The 22,317-nt window shown below is 46.9% G+C and overlaps 1 protein-coding gene and 1 pseudogene across 3 annotated transcripts in view; one reads left to right on the top strand and one right to left on the bottom strand.

The window, feature by feature from the left end:
* GRID1 (glutamate ionotropic receptor delta type subunit 1) overlaps positions 1-22,317 on the bottom strand; it is a 655,245-nt gene that overhangs the window by 43,803 nt on the left and 589,125 nt on the right. For both annotated transcript variants that reach the window (XM_057735455.1, XM_057735456.1), the window contains one exon: positions 6,350-6,545. In XM_057735455.1, coding sequence (XP_057591438.1) covers positions 6,350-6,545 — 196 coding nt within the window. The remainder of the gene's footprint in view (positions 1-6,349; positions 6,546-22,317) is intronic.
* LOC130853489 (serine/threonine-protein kinase VRK1-like) lies at positions 7,162-8,403 on the top strand (annotated as a pseudogene). Its single transcript, XR_009053788.1, has one exon. The product of XR_009053788.1 is annotated as a serine/threonine-protein kinase VRK1-like (transcript).

Genomic DNA, 22,317 nt, shown 5'->3' with positions numbered 1-22,317 from the left:
CAGTGTGGAAATAAACAAGATTTGTGGGCCCGTCTTCTTCCTGCATTTGCATTCACACTTTATGACCTCAGCAATATTTACTGAGTGGAAAAAAACCACCTTTTGTTATGACTGCTCGACGCCAAAGCGACTTCCCTCTGAAAAATACTGTCTCCAGCCACAGTGTCTGAAACAAGCTACTTGTCTATTTATTCAAAGAGCCCAATGAGCTGTGAAGATTGACATTTAAACTATTAAACTGTATTCTATTTGACAATGTTATTAAATATTAGGTCTGATTTACGGAAAGATTTAATAAATTGGCAGCCTGGGCCAGCCCTGACACTGCACAGAAACTGGGTTATGCTGGATGTTACTTGATAGAGTTGATCAAGCTAAAGAAAAATTTAAAAAGTCCTACCAACAACATTAAAGTCTGATTTCATGTGACAAAGTTATTATCATATAAATTTGAACCACTTGCCAGCTCAACTCTGCATCCCAGAGTTTCTCTAACTGATATTTTTAGTAATTGGGAAATCAAAAGATAAAATCACAGACTTAAATAACCTTTGCTATGTCACATGGAAAGAGAGGTAAGTCTTTTAAACATGGGAGCCAGGCATATATGTTTCTACTTTGGTGTAAAAGAGGAAGGGAAATAAAAGCATGTGTAAAGAGTATACAAGGGGGTGCAGACACATTGCGTATAGAAATGGGGATGTAAGCCCATGGGAAGAGGCAAGGTTGGGGTGAGACATGACTGTGCCACAGCTTACTCACATCCGTGTGACCTTGAACAAGCCACTTAATCTCCCCGAGGGTCAGTCTCATTTCTACATGATGGAGATACTAATAATCGAATAGTTCTGTTCAGGATGAAAACAATAATATATGTAGATCATTTGGCAGAGTGCCTGGTACATAGAAACTGCTCAGTAGATTTCAGGAGGGAATTAGGCCAGGCCAGGAGTGAGGCTGGGTCCCAGTGCAGTGAGGGTAAAGTCCTGGGCCACCGGACGTAAGCCTGAAAAGGACAAGGAAGGACAGAGTCTCTATGCTACTAGATGGTATGGAACTTAGGTGATGGCATAGAGTTAAATGATGCGTCCCTGCATGTGCTGACGTGCTATTAGATGATGTAAAGCCAGAGGAGGAACTACCTATTAGGTGTGCTTACATACTCTTAGATTTTACAGCGCTTAGATGATGAGCTACTGGATATATCTGTGAGTTATCAGATGACATTGACCTATGGGCAGTATCCCTGGAGCACCCACTTCTCTCGGCTAGGGATCCTCAAAACTTTTTCTATAAAGGACCAGGTAATAAATATTTTAGGTTTTGGAGACCACATGGTCTCTGCCACATCTATTCAACTCTGCTGAAGTAGCAGAAAAGCAGGCATAGACAGTATATAAATGATCAAATGTGTGTTCTGATAAAACTTTATTTGTAAAAGCAGGTGGTGGGCCAGACTTAGCTCACTGAGCATAGCCTGTGGACCCTTACTCTAGTCTGTCTCAGGCCTGGCAGATACAGGTGGCTGAAAGAAACGAAGGCAGCCTCTCTCTGCTCGTCAAGGACCAGCAGAGTCTCTTTCCTAAGAGGCGGGTATCAAGGGACAAGCCCAAAAGGGACTATAAAGAGATTTCCTTCATCCCTCCCACAAGGAATTCACAGAGAGTAACCTACTCACTGATGGCACCAACTACACTCCCGATTTATGTGCCTCCGCTCAGTCAGATGACAAACAGATGACTCACTCAGGGACAATCCAGTATTTATTGAGAATTACCGGATGCCAGCAGGTTTGCTCTAAAACTGCACACCGTGGGCTTTTAATAATATAAATACATCCCTCCCCTTTCAAATTCCTTTCTGCTCTCTTCCCCAGGGCCCAGAAAGAGCTGCCTCCTCCTTATCTGAGTGATGGCTGGCATGAAGGAGTAGGTCAGAGCAGTGGGGACAACCAAGACATAATTCCTTTCTCTGACTCTGATACTGTGCAAAAGTGATCACCTCTTGCTAAGCAATTTCCCACCTAAATGGGTTTCAAGTCATTAAAAGCTGCAGCACTTCCAAAGAAAAAAATAACAGCAGCTCTCTCAGGTTACTCTCAATACCAAGCTCCTTGACTTTAGCAGCAATTAGACATTGTTTCACTACCAAGCACTCTCTGGAAATGGAGCCAGGGTCACCAAAGAGTAACTGGAAATTAGAAATGGGAGCATCCTCCCCTTGCTAAAGCAGTTTTCTCTGATATCCCCTGGGGGCCTCTAGTCCTCACCTTTGCCAGGCTGCCTGCATTGTACCCAAGTGGGTTCTGTCTGGGATTTGGAGAAGCCCCTCTTCCTTGAATACCAAGATCACGCCCGTATTTCCCAATGTGCTGGATTTTTCTATACAGTTTCTGGATTCAGGATATGGCCCTCATTCAGGCACAGCCATCCCCAGTCTGGTCTGCTTTGGGCTGAGGATTCACACGGTATTTGAGGTCAAAACCTGGGGGGTGAGGAGCGTTCCATAGGGGGCAGGGGACAAGAAGAGTTTCAGATAAACATGTAGGTACAGTAGCCACCCAAACAGGCACATGTAGAAGGAAGGTTTGAGAGTGAATATAAGCTCTCCTTGCAGTAAAAACTGCAGTGCCCTCCACTTCCTGACAGTGCCATAAACTCACTCACACGACACGAGTTACAAAAACCTTAACATTTGCTTAGTGCTGGCAGTCAGTTTTGTTTTTTTTTTCTTAAAGATCCAAGTACAAGAGAGATTTGTGACCCCAGAGCTGGCTTGGGGTTTATAAAATGAAGGCGTCATAAAAGCAACACATCCTCTGTACTGGAAGAAGATTAGATTCTGTGCCATGAAGCTTTAGGCATTTATAAAGAACCCCTTATTTGCATCTTCCACCACTTATTTTTTTTTTTTTAAGATTGTTTTCTTCATGCGTAAGATCCTAACTATCACCAGAGGCTGCTGACTTCTAAGGTGCCAGCTATGGACAAGGGGTAAATAGGATGATGGGGAGGTGTTTCTCTAACGACCCATTTCCAGGTTCATCATGCTCCAGAGGGCTTTACTGGTGGCGTTTGCCTTCCTGAGGAACTCCAGGAGTAAGAGTAGGCACACACCTGGCACCCGCAAGGAGAGAAGGAGCTGGCGTATCTGAGAGCCAAACTCTGCCTGGCTGGCCGGGAATTATTTATTTGAAAGAGTAGGCAGGTGCAAAGGAAGAGATTAACCACAGCCCTTGGTTCAGGACACCCATCCTTTTGTCTAGGAATGGCCCTTTTTAAAGCAACATTTATTATTTTAATGAGAAGTGAAAAATTAAGAAAACAAAAACCTGTGCCTATAAAGCTAACACTGACCCTGACTTACATCCAACAGTACATTTCTCTCCTTCCTCTTGCTCTGTGTCTCCCATCTGTGGTAACCACTACCCTGAGTCTTATACTTTATCATTACTTTGGATGTGTGCATGCCTGTGTTTTATACATTTTTAAAAGTGTGTTATATTGAATGTTGTTTTCTATTAGCTGACCCACATGAAATTGCCTTTAATGCTCTTTTTTTCACTCAATATGATTCAGCAAAGACTCATCCATACAATTACATGAAGCTGTGGTTCATTCATTTCATTGCAGGTCTTATTTTTTTAACTTGTTAATGCTCTTTTGGATTGTTCCCAGGGTCCTGGCACTATAAGCAATGCTACTGTGGTGTTTCTTGTCTCTGAGGTGCTGCAGAAATTTGCTTTGGGTGAATGTATAGGAGTGGAATTGCTAGGTCATAGGGTATGCAAATATTCCATCTTCTAAAAGAATGACAAAACTTGTTTCTAAAGTGGCTGTACTGGGTACACTCCCACCAACAATTAACCACCTGTTACTCCCATCCTCTCTACCACCTCTCATTTGGGACAAGGCTAATTGCTGTAAAGTGATATATCTTTATGGTCTTGATTTTCATTTTCTGGAAACACTAATGACTTTGAACATCTCTTCATGTGATTATTGGCCATATGTGTTGCCTCTTCTGTGAAAGTCCTGTACAAGTCTTTTGCCCATTTTCTATTAAATTGTTTGAGCTTTTCTTGTTAATTTCTAAAAGTTTTTCACGTAATATCCATATAAGATATTAATCCTATACTGGTTATATGCATTGTAAGTATCCACTCCCAGTGTGTGACTCGCCTTTTTATTTTCTTTAAAGTGTCTTGTAATGAATAGAAGTTTGATAAAGTCAAAAGCTGCTATCTTTTCTTTTATAAGAAGTTCTTTTTGTAGCCTTGTTGCAATGAATCTTCATAAGCATCCAGTTTTGATGGGAGTATTGGCTCTCTATGAGAGACAAAGAAAGCAGAGAAGGGAAACTCAAAGTCCATTTGGCCCAAGCCTTACAGTCATAAAAGGTCTTAAATCAATTTTGTACTCATTATCTCCAAATGAGGTCACCTACAGCCACAAGGATCCACTGTCAGGGATGAAAGCAGACCCAGCACCTCGAGGTGAGAGTGCCATATTTCTTTGTGCACCAGGACCTAAGAGGTTTTAATAAACCTTGAGAGCCTGGGACTAGCACATTTATGTTGCATTCTATTATTGTTGTTAAGATACCACCTGCATGTACTTTTAAATGTTTTCAGTGTCTAAAGGGTCCCCAGAAGGGAAGTTGCCCAGGCCTCTCTCAACACTGAGAGGTTCCCGATAGGAAGAGTGGTATCCTCAATTTTACATCATTGGTGAGCTGTGGAACTGGGATTCACACCCAAATGTGCTAGGCTCCAGAGCCCAGACACTCTCTTCTGCTCACCTTGGATAAGTGACAGGGAGAAGCCACCCCACGCTAATTACCCTGTAAGCACACGTGCCCTGGGGACTCCCACGCCCCACAAAGCACTGCCTCCCCGCACCATGCCAGCCACCAGGCCCTACTGCTTCTGAAGCAGGACTCAGGCTCTGCCTCTCCCCCTGCACCCATTTGGGGCTCTCCTCAGAGGGGCTGGCAGACTGCTGGGGACTCTTCTCACCACGAACAGCAAGGTCGTGGGCCCTAGGGGCCCCAAAGCCTGCTGAAGACTGCCCCCTTACATCCACTAGCCTCTGCAGTAAGGCCAAGGGATCGCCAGATGGCTGGGGATGTAGAACACACGTGTGTACATGAATATGTATGTGCATCAGTGTGTGTGAGTAACAGGAGTGTGTGAGTGATTACATGTGAGAGCCTGTAAGAAAGTTCCACAGAGGTAGACTCGATGGGTAGGGAAAGGCAGGACACACTGAGGCAGGCTGGACAGATGCGTGCAGGCATGTGTGTGTGTGTGAATGCATGTGAGTGTGTGAAGTTTCTGCAGAGGTGGTGGGGTAGGGAATAGAAGGGAAGAGATGCTGAGTGAGATGGGCTGGACAGCTGGTCTACCCAGAGAGACAGTAGTGCTGGCCATGTGCGTATCTTTCTTGAATCATTCACTAATGACCAAGAGAAAGTAGCCTCTGCCTGTGAGGGTCACTGGGAAGAAGGTGCCACCACCAGCAACACCCTTATAACACCTGCCTTCATCTCACCACCTTCCTCCTCATGGACCTTCAAGGGTTCTGCAGCAAGTGGCAGATAAATACCAAACCCCTTAGTCTGGAATCCCAGGCATCAGAATTAACAAGGGGTGTGACCCATGTCTCTGATCCTCATCTGTATAATGGGATCATCATGATTAATTCGGGTCATTGTGGAAATTCACTGAAATAAATGAGCAAAGTCTAACCCACTGCTGCTCTTTTCTGCCATTCTTCTCTCTGGCCTAGGCTCTTCCCACCCAGTGCTCCTTCAGTTTATCCCCACTCAGCCTCCATCCTGAGCTTGCTGTCCTTACCACCACCTCCCAAGCACACCTATGCCCCACAGCGTGGCCCTACAGTGTGCACACCCTCCCCTGAACCCTGTCCCCTGATTCCCTCTACCTCTCACCTGGTCCTCTGCACCTACTCTTGCTGCGTGTCCTCACTCAGGGTGGGCAGACCCCTCTGCACCACCATCCTCTGAGCCCAGGAGCGGAGGTCCATGTGTTGGGCTTAACCTGCCTGCTTCTCCCTGACCCTTTGGAAACCTAGAAAGGCCATAAGGACCAGCCCCTTTGCTGTTCCTGTCAAAACTGGGCGTCTACCTAAAGAATGTGTTACTCTTTACCTGACACCCACATGCCTATGAGAAATGCCTGTCTAGGCTGCTGAAGATGGGTCACCCTGCAGGTGACAGGGCTACTCAAAGGAGATGCCTCTGGGAAGGTTACTGGTACCCCGAGGATGACAGCCCCCATGGCCCCTGTCACAGCACACACATATCTGGGTGGCCAGCTCCCACCTACCTTCCTGATGCCTTCTGAAGGACTGGACACACAATTGTCAGCCCCTCCATTCTTGCTGATGGTCCGCCAGAGCTCGGCAAACGTGCTGTCTTGCTCCAGAGGGTTGGTGCCCTTGGCTCGGAAGTACTCATACACAGCAGAATCCCGGACAGTGCCATAAGACAAATCCACTTGCTTGGACAGGTCCTGGAACGTCCTGAAATACAAAATGGCCATGAAACATGGGTACATGCTGCACCTTGCAGGGACACACATGGGCTGCAAGGCCCTCCTGAGGTGAGATCCCAGCTGTGGTCATTGTCCACATCCTTCACTCCCAACCCCCAGCAGCATGAGTCCCTCGGCCTGAAGCACAACTTGCCAGGGCTTCATTCTATCCCAGTTACATTTCCTCAATGTAGATTAATTCAATAAGGTCACTGAACAGCTACAACCAGGTTCTCTGCTGAGCCTGAAGGACAAAAGGATGAGTAAGACATGATTCCTGCCCTCAAGGAGCTTAGAGTCTAGCTACAGAAACATATAGACAGACAGTCACAATATAAAAGAGTCAGGGCAACACAGGAGGCTGTACACTGAAGGTCTCCAACTCAAATTCCTGCAAAAGCACAGGAAAGAGAAACACGTTAGCAAGACTGGCGATGGTGACTGGTCTCTGACCCTCAGAGCTGGTGTGGGGCAGACACACACTCAGAGATTGTGTTCATGAAGAGGCATGTCTCCTCCAAAGCTTGCAGCTGTTCTGGAGTTCCACCCAATTGTTGCCTTTTAAGCATCTCCCCCAGTTGGCTTTTCAATAAAGTAAGAAATCTGGGAAAGCGGTGGGAAGTTCGTACTGGGCAGAAGGCAATGAGTCTGCGGCTCGGGTGAAAATGCCTCGTGTAAAAGCAGCTCAAGCTGGAAGACTGGGCCCTGCAAAGAGACGTCATGCAGAACATTTTGCAGCCAGGGAGATAATCACTGACATGACCAAAAAGGAATGGAAACTAGGATCACCCATTGGCCGGGGTGGCTTTGGTTGTATATATCTTGCTGATATGAATTCTTCAAAATCGGTGGGCTGCGACCCACCCTGTGTTGTAAAAGTGGAACCCAGTGACAATGGACCTCTTTTTACTGAATTAAAGTTCTACCAGTCAGTTGCCAAACCAGAACAAATTCAGAAATGGATTCGTGCCCATAAACTGAAGTACCTGGGTGTCCCTAAGTATTGGGGGTCTGGTCTACATGACAAAAATGGAAAGTTATAGGTTTATGATAATGGATCGCTTTGGGAGTGACCTTCAGAAAATATATGAAGCAAATGCCAAAAGGTTTTCTCGGAACACGGCCTTGCAGCTAAGCTTAAGAATTCTGGATATTCTGGAATATATTCATGACCGTGAGTATGTACATGGAGATATCAAGGCATCAAATCTTCTTCTCAGCTACAAGAATCCTGACCAGGTGTACTTGGCAGATTATGGCCTTGCTTATCAGTACCTCCCAGAAGGAATTCATAAGGAATACAAAGAAGACCCAAAAGATGTCACGATGGCACGACTGAGTTCACCAGCTTCGACGCGCACAATGGTGTGGTCCCATCAAGATGTGGTGACCTGGAAATCCTTGGTTATTGCATGATCCAGTGGCTTAGTGGCCATCTTCCTTGGGAGGATAATTTGAAAGATCCTAACTATGTTAGAGATTCCAAAATTAGAGGCAGAGAAAATATTGCAGGTTTGATGGACAAATGTTTTCCTGAGAAAAACAAGCCAGATGAAATTGCTAAGTACATGGAAATAGTGAAGTTACCGGATTATGCCAAAAAACCTCTCTATGAAAAGTTACGGGATATTCTTTTGCAAGGACTGAAAGCTATAGGAAGTAAGGATGATGGCAAGCTAGACCTCAGTGTTGTGGAGAACGGAGGCTGGAGAACAATAACAAAGAAGAGAAAGAAAGGAATTGAGGGAACCACAGAATCTGGTGTTGAAGATATGCAGTGCTCAGGTACACAGGCAGAAGAGGCCACGCAAACCCGTTCGAAAACCGGAAAGAGAGTCCAGAAGTAAATCAAATACTGTGAACCAGTTTTTCTTTTCTTCCTTTCATTTGACTCTTTCCTCCTTTCATTTGACTGTTTCCTCTTTTTCTATGTGAAGTGTTTTATTTTCATGTGAGTCTTCGGGGGGAGGGGGAGGATAACAATGAGGTACCTGTCTTTGAAAAGCAGACTTTTTTTATTAAAATAAATACTTTGTACAATTAAAAAAAAGAAAGAAATCTGGGTTTGTATATGAAATCTCTTGACTTTGAAGTGCTGACAATTATTCAAAAGGCGGTGAAGATAAAACAAAGCACTTCTGAGAGCCTCGGTCTGTTGTACAGGGAGGAGAAGCAAGTAGCACAAGCCAGGTACCCGATGCAGGGAGGAGGGGCATCAGGAAGGTCCATCAGCTGCCCAGGAGCAGATGTCTGAGCTGGGGGCAGAGGAACAATGCCTTCCTTGGGGTAGGGGGAAGAGTCAGATCAGGATGGGCCAACGGGCATAAAGCTTTCACATGTTCTGAGATGAGCAGTGCCCGACGCAGTGTGCTGAGAGGACAGAATTGCAAAAAACAAAAAGTCCATGGTGAGCCAGCCTCTCTCTCCAGGCTTCAACCTGATCCCTCTTTCTTTATTTCTCTTCTGGGAACCTGTCTCTCCTTTTTATCAACCAGAATCATCATCCCCACTTCTCACGGAGTCACCGTTCCCATGAAGAGATCCAATCATTTCCACCCGATCTACACAACCTTCCACCTTCTGATCTCATCTTCCCCTGTTGCTCCTGCATCCACACGAAGTCAAGGCTGAAATGAGAAATCCCACACAGTCCCGATTTATGCCACCACAGCACAGAGCTCCCTCTGCCTGGAATCCCTTTATGTTACTCATCCACCTGATACACTTCTGCAAACCCCTGGAAGTTCCAGCAGCCGCCTTCCCCTGTGGCAAGACATCGCCATCCCTCACCTTCCTGGTCATCTCTACACCCTGCGCGGCTTCTAAGGCAGTAAGATCTCACTGTGCTCTACGTTTGTGTCTCTATTTCTGCTTTGCTCGATGCTCTCTGGTGACCGAAATGGGAAGGAAATCCAGAAAAAGGGGATATAGGTATACATATATGTATAGCCGATTCACTTGGCTGTACAGTAGACACTAACACAACATTGTAAAGCAATTATACTCCAATAAAAATTAATTTACAAAAAAGATCTCACTGTGATTGCCGGGAGCAGCATAGCAGAGTGGGTAAAGCAAGGGGCTTTGGAGTCCAATTACCTGCCTTGCTCTCAGCTCCACCAACACTAACACTGTGGGCCTGCGCAAGTTAGCTGACCTCTCTGTGCCTCGGTTTCCCAATCTTTAAAAAAAAGTAGGGCTAGAAGGAGAGCCTGTAGCAGAGGCTGCTGTGAAGATGAAATGCGGTGATACGTGTTCAACTCTTCGAGCAGTCACCGATGTAAACTCAGTGCCCAGTAACTAGTAGCAATACTTCTGTGCTATTATCATACAGCTGGGTCCTCGGTAGATGGAGCCAAAGCAGCCCCATGTTTGCATCCTCAGCACTAGAGCCAGGGCTGCTGCCAGCCTGCATGGCCCACACACAGAGGAGCCAGCAGTGAATGCTCCCTCCCGTTTTGGAGACACACTCCGTGGAATTCCTGCAGGCCCTGCTACATGGCCCAGAAACAGAGCTCAGTTTTCGTTTCAACACATTACAGATGAAAGGAAACATAAAATAACAAATTCGATGAAGAAATCTTTCTAATTATTGTTCATTATTTATATCTAATTGAAGCAAGATGTTCCTTTGCTTGAAGGGCCCCAAGGGTTGTAACTCTGTCGTCATTTGCCTATAACGAAAGGCAGGGGGATCTTTTTTCCCACATCTTTTATTTTTCTCATGGTAATACAAACAAACACAAGGCTTTGATGAATGGGAAACATCAGGATGAATTACACAGTTGAGTCCAAATACTGAACTGCTCTAAATTACTGCAGTTTCCACGAGTCTGGAATGAATGTATAACTGCCAAGGAGTTCAGCCCTACCGTTTCATCCCCACATTTGAAATGGAGATTTCCTCTTTCCTCTTGGTATTTATTCACGACGGTGCCCCTGGCCAGGGGCTCAGGGAGCATCTCTGGCATATGAGCAGGCAGCCCGAATGTTAATGGCTTTGTGTCCATTTCTGTCCCCGTAGAGGTCATTGTTCCCGTCCCCAAACACCACCGCCATCTTTGCTATGCCAGCCCCGTGGCCTCCTTCCATTGCCTCCTGTAGCCACGAGTGTGTGTAGAGGGATCTTTCCATCTCAAATGCACATTCCCTCTTTCAAGGAAAGTCTCCAAGCTCACTAACATACAGTAGGTACTACCATCATATTTCAGAGTGAATAAACCTATCTAAGGCTCCTTGGAGGCCCAACTATCCATGGACCAAAGCTGTCATCTCCCTGGGGCACTTATCCTCTTATCCAAGTGCCCAGCTTTGGAAGGGACACAGAAGAAGGAATAAAGGAGAACAGGGACAGCCAGCCAGCCATCCAAGCCAAGAGTCAGCAGAAGACAGATGTTCACATAAGATAGGATGCCCATCCGAACAAGCAAGGGAGGCTTAGCCTGGAGAAGGCTGAACTAACAGCACACTTAATTTTGCATGTTTCCCAAATTAGTCTCTTCAGCAATAACTGCTAGAAAATGTCCAAGCACCCCTGGCACAGAGAGATGAAGGAGAGCTTCCCATCACACGTGGTGTCTCTATAAACCAAAATCATGCATGATGCAACTGGCTGAAGTCGTTCAACCAAGTGTCTCATCCACAGTTAGTTAGGTACTCAGCTGGTACTAGGTAAGGCACAGAGATACACAGGAAAGGAATGGATGGTGGGCTTCCTCAAGAGGTTCCTAGTGCTGAATGATAAATGGTCAGAGAAGTAAACCCAGAGTAACTGAACGATGTGAGAGGGACTAAAGCAGAGTTTGGATGGAACTCGGATGGAAGCACTGAGGAGAAGCACAGAGCCCGTTGGCCAGAGTTAAAGAAGGGATTTCTATAAAAGAAAGCCTATGGGGTCTGGATTGACTAAGTGTTTTGTGCAGGCATGCACTCTTAGCAGATGACCCCCAGCTCTGTGCTCAGCTGCCTATCTCCTTCCTTCACCTTTTTGTAACCATAAGTGTTTATAATCCTCCTTGGCAAAGCTTAGCCTCTCTTCCATGCTTTCCATTATGCCAATATCTTTTACTCAATTGTATCCTATTGAAACTGGGTTTGGGACCAATAGGAGCTGCTTCTCTGCATCTTCTGGCCCGGAATACTGAATTTTGGGGTCTCCCCTAGCTGAAAGCATAGCTAACTTCTAAGAGCAAATTAGGTTTTCTTACAAAAGGACTTTGTAAGCATCCCCTGCCTCTCAGAGCAGTTCCTCCAATTAAACAGGCACCTTCTGGAAGTCTCCAGTGTCTCCTTCAACCATGGCCAAGGACAATCCACCCAGCCCAGCACCATCTCCCTCCCTCCCCATACCTTTCTCCATAAATCAATCTTACTATTTCCCAGATACATTTTCATTAACAAAGAGATAAATGTGTTTGCAGCATGAGAAAAATCAATAATACAGAATGTATAAATACATCTTTGTATGTTACAGAAATATTTACATTGGCAATGGAGATAAATATACTTATAACAAGAGGAGAATCAATATACAATATATGTAAAAAGATTTCAACAACTGCGGGGCTGCCATCATCACAGGCCTGATAAATCTAAATCCCAAAGCCCTGTTATTCTTCCTTAAGGAGAAAGGAAGGGGAATTCCCTGGTGGGCCAGTGGTCAGGACTCCACGCTTCCACTGCAGAGGGCATGGGTTCCATCCCTGGTTGGGGAACTAAGATCCCACATGCTGCAACGTGACCAAAAGGAAAAAAGAGAGAGAGAGAAAAAGAAGTAGTGGAGTGGCACAAAAGGTACAGGAGGGTAGCGGTGCTCATCCTTGTAATCTGAAGCTGCTGTAACTACAGCCCACAGATGCCTTTCCTGCCATTCCGGCAGCCTCATTCTTCTCTCTCATGTCTGACTCTACAAGACATGGTGCTGTGCAAAGCGGTTGGGACTACCTGGTCCTGGCCTGCTTCCCGGGCCTTTGGGTACCAGTGCTGCTCACTTCCCTGCGCTTCCTGAGTTTCTTCCCCAGGGCTCCCCCTGTGCTTCCAGTCTCTCTTATCCTTCTCCCATGCAGTGGCTCCTACCCAGGGCTCTGCCACCTTTCCCATTCTCTCCACCCCAGACTTGGGTTCTTCAAGGCAAACAGGACCTCAGGTGAAGGCTGAGACACTCCAAGATGCTTCTCAACCTTGGGCTCTGAAAGGCATCTCAGGGTCTTTATCCTTTCACTCATCCAATGAAAAAACCCTATTTCCTGAGCATCTGCTTCTGTCAAGCACTGTTCTAGGTCTAACGATATGAGCAGCACAAAGTTCCCACTCTGTGGACTCTGCGTGATAGAGGTGGGGAGAGGGAAACAAACATATGAACAACAAACAAAAGAACCAATAATTACAAAATACTGGGGTCAGCAAATTTTCTGGGACGGGACAGAGTGCATGTACGTAGGAAATAAGGGCCACATACCACTCTGTTGCATATTCCTTGGTTTTGTGGTTTTGGGTTTCTTTTTTTAGAATACTGTAAAAAACACTTCAAAAAGAGAAAAGCAATCTTAACTTGCCGGCTGTAGGAAAACAGGCTGCCAGGCATATGTGGCCTGTGGGGGCGTAGCCAGCCAACCCCCGATGTCATGTTTCCAGTGATGAAAAGTGCTATGAAGAGTAATAAAGCAGAGTAAGGCTTACAGAAGATGATGAAGTGATTATATGAAGTATGCAGGGGGGTGTTTTAGCCATTGCAGCTGACATCAAGGGTGTGTGTTTCTTCACTACTTTTCTTGAGCTGGTCTCAGAGGAGGAGAGAGAACAGACTGCTGAGGGCAAGGCTGAGACCTGAAGAAGCTGTGCGTTCCGAGGAGCAGAGGCCAGCAGGCTCGGAGCTCATCAGCCTCTCTCCCCTGGAATGGCCTCCTTAACGTGGACCAGGGACACCCTCCCACCCCTCACTGGGAGGCCGGGGCAGGCTACACCGGGTACTACACGGAGCTCCTTTGTATCCAAAGGCTGTTGTCTGAGTGACTGCAGATCAGAATCCCAGCTCAGGAAACTGTCAGATTAACTCTGCATGAGGACACTTAGTGACCCACCAGGATGAGGGCCACGTGGCAGGAAAATGCATCTTTGTAGGACATAGGAGGCTAGAAAGCCCTTCTTCAAAAGTGTGCCCTCACTGCTATATTTAAAATGGAAAACCAACAAGGACCTACTGTATAGTACAGGGAACTCTGCTCAATGTTATGTGGCATCCTGGATGGGAGAGGAGTTTGGGGGAGAATGGATACACACATATCTATGGCTGAGTCCCTTTGCTGTGCACCTGAAACTATGACAACATTGTTAATCGGCTATACTCCACTATAAGATAAAAAGTTAAAAAAAAGAAGTGTGCTCAGCACAGCAGTCACAGAGGGCCCAGCGGGTACTGGGGTGCCCAGCTGACGTGTGCCCACTCCCTCCCTCAACCTTCCCTCCACATTCTTTTCCCTCCAAATCCCACCTCTTTGATTACTACTGAAATTCAAAGATGCCCAAAATATGCTAAAAAACAAAAACCTCAACGCATTTGTATATAGTATATTTCCATTCTTGTAAAAAGTAACCATTAGTAAATATAGGCACAAAAATATGAGGACTATGCACTGAAGAGCAGTGCGACTTCCACTCTTTACAAATGTATTTCTGTAAAATCTGCATTTTTATTATATTGTGAACACAAGCGTGATCTGAATGATTTAACAAATCCGTCTGCTGCCCAAGCTGTGGGCCTTGAGGATTTATCTCTGTGCTCTCCTGTCTCCTGCACGTCCACCTCCTCCACCAACAGCCCCTGCAGCCAAGATCCACTTGGAAGAGCAAGGCCTCTTTCCTGCCCCATTACGTTCGTGCCCCACTGGCTGTAGGGAGTGGGTTCCAAGGGGCTGTGATAGTTGTATCTTCTGTCCCCAAAGCAAGACAAACAGGCCCGGATTAAGCCCAAGGGGGCTGAGCCATCCTGGGCATCTCAGCAAAGCAGGCTGGAGTTTCCTTTACTTGCACATTTTCTGCTTGGATCCAGCCCAGCTCAGGTGCCCTTGGCTGCCAAAGCAGACAGGGGTGGCCAGACATGAGTTTCTGAATGAAGGGCGTATGCGTCACGTGTTTCTGATTTGCTAAACACAGTCTAGACCCTGGCAGTGAGCAGGGCTCAGTAATAGGTGCTGAGGGATGCAGCTGTGAGCATCACCTCAGTCAGGCCAGATAACGCTGGGCTAGGTACCGAACCCAGGCCCTGGCCTGTGACAGAGGTTGAATATCTACATCCTTCACTGGGGACCTCTGATGGCATCGGCAAAGGGTGCTCAGCCCATGGAGACTTCTGCACTCCAGTTTTACCTCCTCCAGCCTCTTCTCAGACTGCTCTGCTCTTGAGTGTTAGTCAAGTGGACATCCTGCTTTCAGGCCTCTGAGCCTTCACTCAGGTTCACTGTCTGTTCCCCACGCAGTTCCCTGCCTTCTTCATGTGACTAAAACCCACCCTCCCTTCAGGAATCAGCTCGGCTATCATCTCCAGTAGGAAGAGTGGATTCCCCCCTGCACCCATACCCCTATTATGTGCTCCCCGCTTAGCCTATCCTAAGCCTGTCCTACCTCCTGCACTTCATGTGGCTATTGATGTGCCTGTTTCCCCACCTTGACAGTGGGCTTCCTTGGCGCTGGACTCTGTGTCATCTCTGGATCCCTGTCACCCTTCATATGGTCTGACAGACAGTGGGTGCTGAGTTCACGATTTCTGGCAGAATCAACTCTGGTTTAAAAACAACTCTGGGCACTTCCCTGGTGGCACAGTGGTTAAGAATCCACCTGCCAATGCAGGGGACAGGGGATCGATCCCTGGTCCAGGAGGATCTCACATGCCGCACAGCAACTGAACCCGTGCGCCACAACTATTGAGCCTGTGCTGTAGAGCCCGTGAGCCACAACTACTGAGCCCACATGCCACAACTACTAAGGCCCGTGTGCCTAGAGCCCATGCTCCAAAACAAGAGAAGCCACTTCAATGAGAAGTCCGTGCACCGCAAGGAAGAGCAGCCCCCTCTCACTGCAACTAGAGAAAGCTGGTGTGCAGCGAAGACCCAACGTAGCCAATTAATTAGTTAACTAAAAAAAAAAATCTCTGTGTTTTTAGCTTCATGTGGCTGGAGAAAATCCAGGTTGGAGACCAGCACAGTGATGGGTGTAACTTTAGAATCATGACCACTAACCTCAAGTGCCCCTTAATGCTACCTGGCAATCTTCTAAATTCTCCTGTTCAATTCACCCTCCCCCCCTCTTAGATGATTCTCAGACAAGGGCCCTGCTTCCAATTTCCTAAGAGAGTAGAATAAATCAGTTGAGAACTTTGCCTCTCTATAAAGAACTTCCTTTTCTAAAACCACCAAATACCTGCTTTTTAAAACAGTGGCTCTGTCTTTGTGCCTGTTTATCTCTAACTCTGTTTGTCTCCTGGATCTTAGACTTCCCTGCCTTCTCGAGTACAGTGCCCTTCAGTTGTCAACTTTATCTCCCATCTCATGAAATTGCTTCTCTCTATAGATCATTCCCATCAGCATACAAACAGGTACATCTTCTGTCTTTAAGAAAAATCCTTCTTTGAGTTCACTTCCTCCTCCAACCACTTTCCAGTTCATCTAGAGAGTTGTCTATGGTCACTGTCTCCATTACTCTCTTTCCATCTCTCATGAATCTAGCTTAAGTTTTCATCCCATCCCTGAACTGGAGCTGCTTCTGTCAAGGTCATTAATGATCTCCCAAACACAGTTGCCAATTCCCAGTCTTCACTTTACTCGCACCCACCAGCATTTATTTGACAAACTTGATCGTGTCCCTCACTTGGCTTCTGGGACATCACACTTTCTTAGTTCTTCCACCTTGCCAGCAACACCTTACCCATCTCCTCTCTTTTCAGACTCTGAATCTTGGGCTGCCCTGGGTTCAGTCCATAGATTCCTTATCTCCTCTGGTGATCCCCATCCCTGCACCATGATCTGGTCAAGTCAATTGGCTGTAGATAGATCTATACACTGATGCCTCCAATGGACCACCCCAGCCCTGACCCACCCCACTGACTCCATGAAGCTGCCCCCCCGACACCTTCATTTAGGTGGCTAGTAGGTCCCTGCACCAATCATGTTCATATTCAAGTTCCTGAATTGCAAACCCCCAAGCCTACCACTGAATCTGCTCTTTTTCTAGTTCGTCCATCTCAGTCAAATGCTGCTCTATTTTTTGACATGCTGTGGCCAAAAGCCATGGGACCACTGCTGATTCCTCTCTTTCACATATGTTGTATACAATCTCAGCATGTTTGATATCTTCTGCCATTAAGACAGAGGGAGAATCAGATTGCTTCTCTTCACGTTCACCATGAACCACTCTATGTCTTACCTGGATACTGAGATCATCTCCCCAGTGGTTTTCTTGCTTCCACCTTTAACTCTATAGTGTATTTCTTGGGGGATGAGTAGGGTGATCCTTTCAAAATCTAAGTCATATCATGTCACCTTATTGCTTGAAACCCTCCGATTGCTTTTTACCTCACCATGAAACACCCCAAATCTTCACATGGCCTGAAAGGTCACACATAATCTGGACCCAATACCTCTGCTCTCACCACAATGGCTGCCCTGCCTTCCTGCTGAGGGGCTTCTGCAGCTGTTTTGCTCGGTGTGATGTACTCTTCCCTCACATCTCTAATTGGCTCATTCCCTCAGTGCTGGGAACACCTACGGCCACCATCTCCATGAGACCTTTGTTGACAACCCTCTATAAAATACCACCCTCTTTAAATTATATGATAAAAACAAAGAAATATACAACAGGCTGTTTCATGGCAGTTCTCCCCCTAGAACAGGACTTGTCTGGTTTATTGCAATGTCACCAGTGCCTGCACCTGCATGCCTAATCATCCTGGTTTGCACAGGACAGAGAAATTTCCTGGGATACAGAATTCAGTGCTAAAACCAGGGACGTTCCAGCCAAATTGTGGTAACTTTCCCCCCCTACCTACGGCACTGCCTGGCACATAGCAGATGCTCTAATAAACATGGGTTATTATGTGCATGAATAATATATGAACGAATTAGGCTTTTTCTCACTTCCCAATTATCTAGGTTGGAAATTCTGTTGGAAAGATCTTGGATTGACCAGCGTCCTTCCAGGATAAGCGTGGGTTGCTCATCTACAGAGAAGCGAGAATAGTGATGGCCTGGGGAGCTTGAATGGAAGAGCTGTAGCCCTGGGCTGGAAGGCACAGCACAGAGCTACATGGTCAGAGTCAGGCCAGGAACAAGTCACCAAGAAGCCCAGGGATCAAGCCTGGTTCTCCACAGGCTCCCTTCTCAGGGTCTTGAAGCTTCAAGATCAAGCTTCTTTACGGACCTAGTGGAAATCAGCATTGGCCGAGTCTCCTGGGCCTGGATGCCCAGCAGCTGCTGTCTGCATCCCTAGCTCTCGTGCCCCTCCCACTCGGTGGGAGCCCCACACAAACAGCCCCACCAGGCAGCAATACCACCATGCCAAGAACATGGCTGGCTCCCAGCTCTCTGCACCCGCAAATATTTGCTGCCACAAATCAATACAAAAGCAGGATGCACCATTAACCTTTAATATATCAGTGCTAAGGCTCTTAATCCATTATGAGGCTGTCATAAATGTGACTGAAATGCAAATCATAGCAACAGCCCTCCAGGAGGGTGTGAAGGTGCCTTCACTGGCCTCCTGGCACAGCCTGCATCCCCCGTGCTCCAGAGAAACAGCCCGAGTCTCCTCTCTCCCTGCTGGCTTTTGTTTTCACCCACTTCCCCTCCCTCTTCTCCTTCTTTCCAGATGTCTGATCGAGCCCCTCTATTATGTCAGCTTCCCCGGTAGGCAGTCACTTGATATGCTAGAAGAAAGCTATAATAATGCTAACTTCCAGACACTGCGCTAAGACCTCATTGGTATTGCTTCATTTAACCTTGGCCATAGCTTCATAGTTATTATTATCCCTCCATTTTAAAGACGAAGAAATCAAGGCTCAAGGTGATTAAGTGACTATGGAAGGCTACAGAAGCAGCGAATAGAAGAGCCGTCTCCCCACTCAGGACCAGCTTGATCCAAAACCCCACACATTCGATCACCATCCTATACTGATGTTAGACAGCCCACAGCGAAGTGGGGAGGATTAACAAGTAAGCAGATGATCAAAAACATCATGCAGAACATATTGCTAGAAAATAAGCTCAGAGTCATTAGAACACGATGTTGAACCTATCCCAGCTTGGCAGATAAGAGAATGAAGGTGGAGACAAAGACAGAGGGTTAGCAGGAAAAGTGGGTCTTAATTGAGACTTGAGAAAGTGGAAATTGGGAGGGGAATAAAAGATGTTCTGTGCAAAGGTGATAGTATTTTCAAACCATGGATTTCTTGAGAGCAAAACCTTCTGGGAACTCCTAATGGTTTACTACAAGGGAGAAGAAATGGTAAATAACCAAGAACCACTAAGGATTGGATTGAGGAAATAATAACTCATAAAATACTTATAGGCTAATACAAGGGACTAGAAGTAAAAAAATGACGGTGTTCCCTGGACAATTACGGGGTACGTGTATGGGAGAGATGAGCAGGTGGGCACGTCCTGTACAATGTGCGGTAGGGAAGGTGCCACAGAAAGCTGTCACTCGTTTTTTAGAAGGCAGGGCTGAGGAGCTGCAGTGAGCCCACATGCTGGCCCGTGACTGTGTATGCATGCCTGTGCACGTGTGTTCAGGGCCTGGGTGTGTGCATGGAGGGACCCTAGGGCAGAAAGAAGAGAGAAAAGAGGGAGAGGGATATGGCTAAAGGGCTGGGACACTCAGATTAAGGGATGTCATTTGCTATGACAAATGCTAAAATAAACGAGCAGCTAAGGGTTCTTCGGTAGTGGAATGGTGACCTCATAGGAGGCAGATTTGTATGACAGGGAAACCAACCAAAGCATCTAGTACAGGGATCATAGCATACGAGACATCTTGCCCACTCGAGCATGTTTATGGGCCTGGGCAGTCAGCACTCCTAATGCAAGAAAACAAAGACTCAGGCCCTTCCCATGTGGGAAAGCTGGAGAGAAAATACTACCGCATGAGAGTCTGTTATTGAACAATACAAACTCAGCTGTAATTAAACATGAAGCTACAAGATGCTATTCATTCTGAATCAACCTGCAGAATAATCATTTAACAAGGATATGGACTCTGATGGAGAGGCTAGGGAAGAGAGTTGGGAGGACAAAGGTATTTTCTGATATTGATGAGTCTTACTTGGTTCAGGGATGGAGGAGGCCCTACTTTGTGCCAAGTGCTGTATGAGGGTCAGCTCATTTCACCTTTGGAACCACCCTTTGTGTAAGTTATTCAACCCCTTCCTAGATGAGGAAATGATGAGGTTTTCAGGGCTGGTCCCATGCCAGGACCAGGTTGAGCTTGCTGGTCTGTCTGATGCTGAGCTTTCCCAGGCCTGTATCTCTGAGATGCCTGAGAGGTCTTTCCAAACCAGCTCCAACTGGGGTTGATGTCCCTGCTGTGGACCATTCAGTTACAGCTGGTTTTCTCTTGGACAAAAGGCTCTTCCAGCACCATTAGCAATGCCAGGTGCCAGCCACAGCACCCCGGAAGTCCCACCAGCCAAACAGCCTCAATCTGGCACTCTCTCTGGCTAGTGACAGAGACTGTCTGTTTCATTCCTCAAGCGGGCACCTCCGGAAGCCACCTGTGCCTGATCAGAGGAACACTGCCTACAGCTGCAGCACTGGGATGCTGGCAGAACTACACATGGTCCTGCTTTTTGTTCTCTAAGCTAATTATTCATCCCATTAACTTCTTAGGTTTGGGCAAGACACTCAGGACAACTCCGCCTGTGTCCAACAGGAGGCTGATGGGAGCAGAACACCCAGCTGTGGAACACCAGATAAAGCACCATGGAGAAACTGCTGGAAAAGTACATGGTGGTTTCTGCAGACTGGTGGACAGAGACAAGGATTCTGGCATTTGGGGTGAGGGCATCCAAATATATGCAAGTCTTCCTTGTGCTATCTCTTCTGATAGCCCTGGGTGGAAGTTATCACAGTCCCCATTCTCAGGACCCTGAGAGGTACTAACTCACTTCCCCAAGAATGAGAGACTCACACCAACTTACTCCAGATCATGTAGCATCAGCACTAGAGCTGAGCATGTACATCTGTCTGTTTGGGCTGTAAAGCCTGGCTCTACACCTCCTGAGAAACAGGAGGAAATTAAGGAAGAAACATGGGACAGTCTGGTGCTATCATACTGGCAGCCTGGGCCCTGGGTTCTGGGCCCTACCCAGACAGCATGGCACCTCCCTGCTCTGAGGGGTACCCACCTTGGGGTGACAGCGCAGGGTGAGGGTCCAGAGCTTCAGTGTCAGAGCCAGACTGTGGTTGTATCGCGCTACATTGCTAGCTCTGTGGCCTTGGACAAGATGCTCAACCTCTCTGTGCCTCGGTTTCCTCATCTACACAACAGGGCGACTCACAAGACTAAGCGAATTCAGGAAAAGCCCTGAGAATGGTGCTGGACCATGGCAGACACTCAATCAATGGTTGCCTCAGTTTCCCCAACTATTCAATGAGAAAACGAGGCTGTGTCATGGTTATAAATTGCCAGTCCTCAGGACAGGTCCAGAAGTAGCTGGTTTGGTCCACGTAGTGTTCGTGTTAAATTTGAAGGCTTTTAATGTGGGCGTGTGATTTCGGGGTCATCACAAGCTCCAGAGTCTCCTTGGCCTTGGACCCACATGGACACTCTCTACCCAGACCTGTAAACATTTGTGATTGAAACCCCTGGACAAGATAATCTCTTAGGTCTCCCCCAACTGTGATATTTCATGAGTCTATGGCCTGGGCTGGAATTCAACACCTTACCTTATTTAGGATTCTCTCTTCTGACAAAGCAGAAGCACCATGGACTGGTTTCTCTGAAACATGGCTGTTTTCTCTGAAAACTAGAATCTCATTTTTCAGTGTCTGTTGGGACTCAGAGCTACCGTGGGGAGGATCCCACAAAGAGCAGGCTTCTAGCAATTAAAATCCAGTTTGTCCAGATGCCAGGAGCTTTGCGCCTGTGGGGAGCTGGCAGCCGCCTTCCCAGAAGCAGGGGTCGTGGGAGCTTGTCTCAAGTCACACCAAGGCTGCAGCCACAACCCACCCAATGGAGCAAAGCGAATTAACCACCTTCAAAGGATCTGCTCAGGTCTCTGTGGGCTTCCCTGACTCTTAGCAGCATAATATTGTCCCCATGGTGCCTTGGGATGAAAGAAAATGCACAAAAAACAGCCACAAACCCAAAGCGAACCCAATCCCTTCCTCGGTAGAGCAGGGAGGGCTGACAGTGCATTTTAGGAAGATGCTAGCTGTCACCTTCAAGAGAAACGAGTGCTCCTCCATGCGAACCCTCAAAGGACCGTGTTGTTGAAAGATGGGGTGCTCTCTATGTCTGCCACCCATCTAGATTGCTGTGTCTGCCAAATCAAGGCTCTGCCTCAAATGTCCCCCTCCTGCCATGTTCACAGGCCATCCACATTCACAGCCACCTCCCGTGGCTTCTGGGATTCAGAACCTGGAGCACCAGGACCAGGCTGTACCTGGAACTTTATACCCAGATCACAAGAGTCAGTAGGCAGTGCACTCCCATTTGATTGCGCAGATGAAGGATGTTTAACCACACATCTCTGCTGCCTCAGCCATGTTTTTCTC

Source organism: Hippopotamus amphibius, chromosome 5 (genome assembly GCF_030028045.1).
Source record: "Hippopotamus amphibius kiboko isolate mHipAmp2 chromosome 5, mHipAmp2.hap2, whole genome shotgun sequence".
In the NCBI taxonomy this organism is placed as follows: domain Eukaryota; kingdom Metazoa; phylum Chordata; class Mammalia; order Artiodactyla; family Hippopotamidae; genus Hippopotamus; species Hippopotamus amphibius.
The sequence above is the reverse complement of the archived record's forward strand: the minus strand, read 5'-3'. Positions and strand labels throughout refer to the sequence as shown.